General features: G+C 40.1%; 2 protein-coding genes across 4 annotated transcripts in view; both read right to left on the bottom strand.

Annotated features, from left to right (window-relative positions):
- LOC138050168 (myosin heavy chain, clone 203-like) overlaps positions 1–7,500 on the bottom strand; it is a 38,000-nt gene that overhangs the window by 9,409 nt on the left and 21,091 nt on the right. Inside the window, exons 3-4 of one of the 3 annotated variants that reach the window (XR_011132568.1) lie at positions 4,428–4,856; positions 2,568–2,942 (exon numbers count right to left, since the gene is read on the bottom strand). Coding sequence is in view for 2 of the 3 variants with exons in the window: in XM_068896635.1 (XP_068752736.1) it covers positions 2,695–2,942; positions 4,428–4,856 (677 nt within the window). In the remaining variant the exon portion in view is untranslated. Of the gene's footprint in view, positions 1–1,197; positions 2,943–4,427; positions 4,857–7,500 lie in introns of those variants that run through there. The other 2 variants (XM_068896635.1, XM_068896629.1) reach the window with 2 other exon arrangements.
- The window catches only part of LOC138050190 (keratin, type II cytoskeletal I-like), a 282,906-nt gene that overhangs the window by 257,694 nt on the left and 17,712 nt on the right, over positions 1–7,500 (bottom strand). The gene's annotated exons all lie outside the window — the stretch shown is intronic.

Raw genomic sequence — 7,500 nt, 5'->3', positions numbered from 1 at the left:
ATTTCCCAAGGCAAGTCCTTGGCGTCTGGCTGCAGCGCGGTCGTTCATCTGTACTTAAATTTCAGGACGACTTATAGCAGCTTTCAAGGCACTAACAGCTTGTTCAACAATATTGAGAAAGGACTGTAAGGTGGCACTTTTCTTAATTCTGAATTAGCTCCGGGAATGGCAGGATTCCTGTGGGCTGGCGCACCATCATAAATAAGGGGAACATTACATTAATGCTCAGGAAACCATTACTTTGGCCCCGGTGATGTCCAAAACAACAGGTCTATTACGTGCTCGATTGTGGATTATTACGAGGTATCTTTTGATTACAGAGATCGTTAAAGAAACAAAATCGGTCTTTAAGGCACTCGGTTAAGTCCTTCATAATACTTAGCTTAAGAGTGAAATCTGGCTCGTGAATGAAATTGATATTTTGATTTCGAAAAATGCTTTGTCTGTGCTTCAATGTACTACCCTGCAGATTTGAGGATAACTAAAAGACTTTAACGGCCCATTTCAATGAGCACTCCATACAACTCAATTCCGGTGAGAAAAATGTTTAATGTACCCGAAGAGTTCTTGTCCGTCTGAAAAATTCTGAAGTACCGAAAGGCGCCCAGTTCTCCATCGACCGACCACGTGCAAGAGTAGGGATTACCCTTAAGCCCGTTATCATTTTTATGTTCTTTCAGTGTTTTCCAGCCATGCCCATCAAGCGAGCCCTCAAGCCGCCAGTTCAGGATATATGACTCGCGATCGTTCCGCCTACGACTTAAGGTGTAGTGTGTGGGGTTCAAGACGTAGTTAGCGGTTAACTGCACGCACCACCAGGAGTTTTTTTCGTTTTTAGTTCCACTTACGCCTACTCCCCAGTTTTCTAACAGATCTGTCGCCTTTCCTCGATAATCAGAGGATCTGGTTGCGATTATTCGCGTTGGTGATCCGTCAGTGCTTCCAGGGTTTACCCAAGTCCTCTTACCGAAATTTGTTGCGAAGGTGAAGACAACTCCACGTTTTTCCAAACCCGCCTTGTAGTTTAGAACCCCTGTATCAATAGACAACTAAAAAACATAAAGATATAAAGTACTTCTCAACTTCCTTTGCGCGCTATTTCGCACGATTGAAAGACGTCTCTTAGTTTCACTCACAAGTCCAGAGGTCTTTTTCCTTAATAGAAGCAAGAAAATGTTTGCAAGAGAATAGAGCTTGAAAGAAAGAGAGAAGTGATGATCGCACTTATCTAGACAATTTAATCAATAGACCAAATCGACTAAGGAGGGTATTTGCATGAGACCGGGACGAGTTCGTATCGGCCCCCATACATTCCATTTTATGCGTTTACCTGAGACCGGCATGACAATAAACTCAGACCGGTATGAGTTTTGTCGCTGGTTGGACCGAGATGAGAAATTCTCGTACCCGTCTGAGTCCGTACCGGTCCGGGTCCAGAAATTTCAAGCCTGAATGCTTTTGGGTCAGCCTTATATTGATTAGACAAAACATGTTTTTCACTCCGAAACCAGGCACCAAGCATCTCGTCCCGGTTCCATATAAACGGCTACAAAAAGTTCATACCGGTACAAGTTCACACCGGTTTGAGTTCATCCGGTCTCATATAAATACCCCCTAACTCAATGTTGCACCCAATTCAAATCTCCCGGGGTTAAGGTTCTGTGTGTTGTATTTGCATCATAATGCAGCATTCACATTTCAATGATATGGAAATACCTGGAACAAAACGTTTTATTTCCAAAGGGTTTGAATTGGGTACAACATTGACTTAGCCAATTTGGTCTATGGTGTCTTATAGTAACCTAAAAACCGTCAGGCATATTGAACGGGATTCGCAGAAGTCACGGGTTCGAATCCCGTTGATTCATACATTTGTTTCAGTTATGTAGAAAAAAGATTATATAGTTCTCTCAGGATTTGCTTGGGACACTAACATGTCTGACTGTGAACCCCATGTCAAGAAAGGGCACAGCGCTGACGCGTAGCGCTTATTCGGACACGGCGTCCATTAAAAAGTTGACATTAAATTCAAGCTTTTCATGTAGGAAGAAGATCAGAGATTGAAAGAAGTGATTAGCAATTTCGTCGCAAAAATATCGCTTTATACCGATAATGAATAGTTCTTAACATTTTCGTTTCTAATGAAAATAACGATCACTCTGGCTAGTTTTAAAACCGCGAGCAGCTGTAGCGAGAGTCACTCTTAATTTGTAACAAGTGCACGTGGCAACAACTTTTAGTCTAATTGTCTAGGATTGTGGAAAAGGGCTGGACGTTAAGAATTCGCACAGTTGTTAAATCGAAGCTAGCCAGAGATCGTTGTATTGTGTACAAACTGGAAGGATCGTGGCCTCTGGGGAAGCACTAAGAGTTACAATTAATTGTACGTGATGTTGAAAGGGTGCCGCTACGTTGAAAATAACTTTATATGCACATATTGCAAAGATACATCTTTACTGCTACTCCCATGACCCTGGGCTTTTCAGGCAATAAACATGTACAATGCAACAGGCATATGTAAACATACACATGCGTCTTTGTTTCAAGGGTTGCGCAAATACACTTACATTTATGTCTCTGGCCTTATTCTTGGACTTTTTCAATGTCCGTCTTTTCTCTCATTGGCTGCACCGTATTCTCATGGGCTTCAGATGTTTGGTTCTTTATCTGGTCCTTTAGCTCTTCATTCTTACCTTAAGCTTGGAGAACTTTTTTCCCCTCTTGCCTGTGCTCGTTCGCTGCCACTTCAAGCTCCCGCAAAAAGTTTTCGCATCCTTCTTTCAAGCTTTGTAGTTCTTTCTGCAATGTTTGTATATCTCGTTGATAATCTTTGCTTTTGTCTTTAACACTGTTGTTCAATTTCCCAAGTTCCAAATTTTCCTTCTCAGTCTTCATCAAATTTAGTTGCTCTTTCAGTTTCTCACAGTGAAAACAAGACTTATCTGCAAGATCGAAAATTTAAAAAAAAAAGGCATTACTCTCTTGGCATACATGAGATGAAAAAAAAAAAAAATCCTGTCCTTATTCTTGGTTATTGCTTACTCAGTTTTGGGTCCTCAAGTAAACTACAAAAGACTCGTGGATTTCCTTATCTTAAATTTTTCAAGTAAGTAACCACCCGAATCCAGCTTCGATTACAAAAAATGACTTCGTCTATGAGAGGAGGAAGGTAATCTGTATTTTTATTATCCATTGTACTCACCACTTTGAATAAGATTGGCGAAGAATCTACAGTAATTTTGACTTTGGGAATCGTGCAATCTACTAAATGTACTGTAAAATCTTCTACAGGTGGTAACGCACTCTGTTTGCAGTCAAGTTTACTACATCGGGACATTTTCTAGTCGAAGCAATTTACTTTTTACTTAACGCTTTGATATCTCTGACATTACACGACAAAAGCAATAAAAGATTATGTTTTCCATGTCTTATGCCGTTCGTACTGAATGACACCCATTGCCACCTCTTCCGACAAAGATACATTGGTGCCACAGGCAGACCTTTCTAAAACTTGCTCACGGTTTTGTTTTTCGAATAACCGTGATCAGATAATGAAACTGTACTGAGATAAATGAGAAATCGTAAATTTGATCCTTCCAAGATTGTAGCCTATTCTATGTGTGATAATGAAAGGGTGCAAATGCTATATGTTGAAAATAAGATGGACATACTGCAAACATACATCTTTACTGCAACTCCTAATATGGGCTTTTTATGCAATATACTTGTATAATGCAATATGCATATGTAAACCTACATATGAGTCTTTGTTCTGAGGGTGGCGGACAAGGTTTTTTTTTTTGTAATTTAAGTGTCAATGGATTTAGCGCTAGAGCACTAATTGGGGACTTTAATGAAATGAACTTAAATCAAATGAAAGATTGGTTTTTGTGGATAGGGGACAACCGGAGTACCTAGAGAAAAATCTCTCGGAGCAGAGAACAGAACCAACAAACTCAATCCACATATGACAACGAGTCTGCATGGGAATCGAACCCAGTTGTAATCATGGGTTAGTAAAGTGCGTTCGGTGCCCCATAGTATGAATACCGCTTTGATTTGGAAATGCGGGCATTGCGATACGAACCTGATGTCGAGGCATGACAGATTCACAATCATATCAGATCGAGGTCCAAACCCTGAAATCGCACGGCATCGATCACGATTGATACCTTCTAAACATATTCTTCTAAACATATTCCGGACATTCGCTAAACGACACGATTAAAATGCGTCCTCCTTCGTCGGAACGCAAATACGGATATACACTTAACACTCACGAATTCCCATGCATGTATTCCTCAGTCTCTGTACTTCTTTGGAGAGAGATTCGCATCTAGATTGCAGCAAATTGTTTGTTTCGCGAACACTCGTGTCCGTATCTTGATTACTGAGTTTTTTGTTTAACTCTTCAATTTCCTCCATACCTTTCTGTTTTTCCTTGTACACCGCTTCCAATTTTCCTTTAAACTTTTTCCCTTTCTTTCTTTTAGCTTCCAACCCTTCGTGGGATTTTTTTAAAGCCCCTTTTTTCCTTGTTACCTGTGTGTAAAGTTTACTGATTTTGTGTGTTTCTTGCTTTATTTCGCTCCTTAGCTCCTGGTTCTCCTTTTGAAGAGTTGTTATTTCTTGAAATTGTTTCTTGGTCTCTGCAGCAGTCCGCTCATGTGTTTCTTGGAGTTCTTTCTTCCAGTTTTCCAGACATCGTTGTAGGTTTTTTTTTTCCCGCTCATGATGAAGACTGAGCTCTTTAATTTTGTTGTTCATTTCTAGAACCTCCTTCTCCAATTTTTCCTTCTCACTTTTGCTCAAGCTTAGATCTTCTTCCATTTTGATATAGCGAGAACAAGGCTTATCTGCAAAATGTAAAAAAAAAAAAAAAAAAAAAACCAAAAAAAAACCTTTACATTCTGATAAGGACATTCGTTACATTCGGAAACCCGGGGTCAGTCAGTCAATCGAGGCAGATAATAAGTGATGAAATTGTTCAAGATCAGACGAAAGAGCGTGGTGGCATGAAAACTACGATGAAATTAATTGAATGAGCAACGTTCATAGTTTCCGGAGGCCTAGAGTGTCTAGTATAAAAATGAATTGTTGTTTAAGATCTTCCGGGCTTTTATGATCTGTGATACCTTGAAGCGACTTTTCATTCAAAACAGAAAAAATCTCACAACCGAAACGATCGGTCAAAGTCGCCGACCATTTTACGTGCGTCTTTTCAATGTCATTTCTTGCATAACCTGTACACTATGCAAAAAGATTTACATAGGTAAAACATGGAGAACTAGCAGACCGCTTTCCGCCAATACGTTCGAGATAAAGAAAGAAATGATAAAGGCGCGTCGAAACCAATTGCACGTCACTTCAAGTTTCCTAACCAATTCCCCCTAACACGATTAGTATCACAAATCACCTCACAAATCTTTCTTACAGTGGCTTATTTAGCTTTGGTGCTTTTCTGCCCAATCGATAACAAAATAGCTACTACTCTAAAGTCACTTTTCGTGTGTACGAAAGTTTTAATATGGATTTCTTTACCGGGGTTGAAAGACTCAAACGATGCCTGGCTTAACTGCGAAACAGTAACCCGTAAATTTGCTGGATACGCGGATACGTGGAGGGCATGCATGAAGACAGACCCTGGAAAAGAATGACGGAGCACCATATATGAAGTATACCTTGCGACTTCTTCGTCGTCATCCCATCCAGACACAAAAGCAAAGCCGTGATAGGGTAGGCCTCGTTCTTAAAGCCATGAATCGGATAGAGCCACGGCCACTAAAATTTTATTTTCAATATATGAACCGCTAATATATAGATTAGCCAAGCCTAAAAGCGGATCTCCCGTTTCTAGCCCAAGAAAGCAATATAGTGTATATGGAAATAATTATGCTTCTGCATAAAGTACAAAATTAATAGTCATTAGTATATACAATTTACAGTGATCAACACCTCTGAGCTGACAGCAGTAAACAAACAAGCCTTGCAAACAATAACCAACAATTTTAATCAACGACTAAAACTGAAATTACATGCACAGTAATCTCTTTCACAACATTTTTCGGGTAGCACTAAAAGACGGAATATCCGAAATTCGTAAACCAGAATCCGGACTCCAGAAACCAGAAATCAGAATTATCCACAATTCGCGAGAACTACTTAACAATTTGTTCATGCTTAGCGTGCGTACTCGAGTTATGGATGCACGCGGGAAGTTTGGAGAGCACAAAAGATGCTTAAGAGTTGCACGAGGCGATAGCCGAATCCAACTCTAGTCTCTTGAGTGCTCTCTAAACTTCCCGTGTGCACCCATAACTCGATATACGCACAGCTAAAAGCATGAACAAACTCTTTTATAACAGAGCGACATTAAGGATCTGCGCGAAGAAGCTTTTTGTATTGTGATAGAGCGCAAAATTCTCAAAACGCACAAAAAAGTAAACAAACGTGCCTACTGGCTGGTCAAAAACACGACACATTTTTATACTTTGGTTTGAGCGAGAACACTTGATCCAGTTAACCGTGTTAACCGATAACTGTGAATGAAAAGCTCAAATTTTGAGGGGAAAAATGGAGAAAATCAAAGTCAAATGAACTCAAGTGTTTTAAAAGCCAAAGACCCAAAGTTATCAAGGGTTCTGATTGTTCAAAATAACGTTTATGCTGCCGATAGCAAAATTGGGCAGTTCATCGCTGCTTTCTTCCATATTTTAAAGAGAAGGAAAAATGCACTGCAGCTTAACAGGACAAAAACTCTGCAGCCAGACAAAAAAAAAAAAAAAAAAAAAAAACATGCTGACGTCACCATATATACGCACAGGCGTGCGTATATAAAAATTTACGCCTGCTATGTTATAAAACAACTTATCCACTGGATAAATCACTAGTTGTGTTTTACCGTCTTTCCTTCCTTTGATTATGTTCCAGCTATTACCACAGCCTCCAAAATAAGAGGTTTTAAACGAGCCATGTCGCGTTATGCATCAAACAATTCCAGCAGTGCCCAACCCCCCCCCCCCGGGCAACCGCGGGGCATTTGCTCAAGTTGTCATTCCCGGGGGTGGGGCATTCGCAATTTTATCGCAGCCCGGGGGCTGAGCATTAGCCTACCCCGGGGGCGACCCCCGGGCATTTCACACAAGTGTTTTCGAATTAACATGGTAGAGTTTATCGCAAAAGACGAGGCCTTCGTTAAAGACTGGCTTGTCCGTCACGGACTCGAAAAACTTGTGGATGTTTTTAAAGTTATGTTTTCTCAATTTTAGGAATTTCTTCATTTATACTTGTAAGCATGTGAATGTATAAAAGCGACAAGGTGAACTAATATCACAAAACAATCACTGATGTGAAGACTAAACACGACTACTTCGCATTTTGCATTCAAAACTAGCCTAGCAATTTTTAAATTCATGAAAGTGGAGCTATATGAAACACTGAAGGGTTGCTAATTCAAATGATGCGATCTTCAAGACAAATCTTGCGAGCGTAAAATGCGAT

This window comes from Montipora capricornis, chromosome 1 (assembly GCF_036669925.1).
Source record: "Montipora capricornis isolate CH-2021 chromosome 1, ASM3666992v2, whole genome shotgun sequence".
Lineage (NCBI taxonomy): Eukaryota > Metazoa > Cnidaria > Anthozoa > Scleractinia > Acroporidae > Montipora > Montipora capricornis.
The sequence above is the reverse complement of the archived record's forward strand: the minus strand, read 5'-3'. Positions and strand labels throughout refer to the sequence as shown.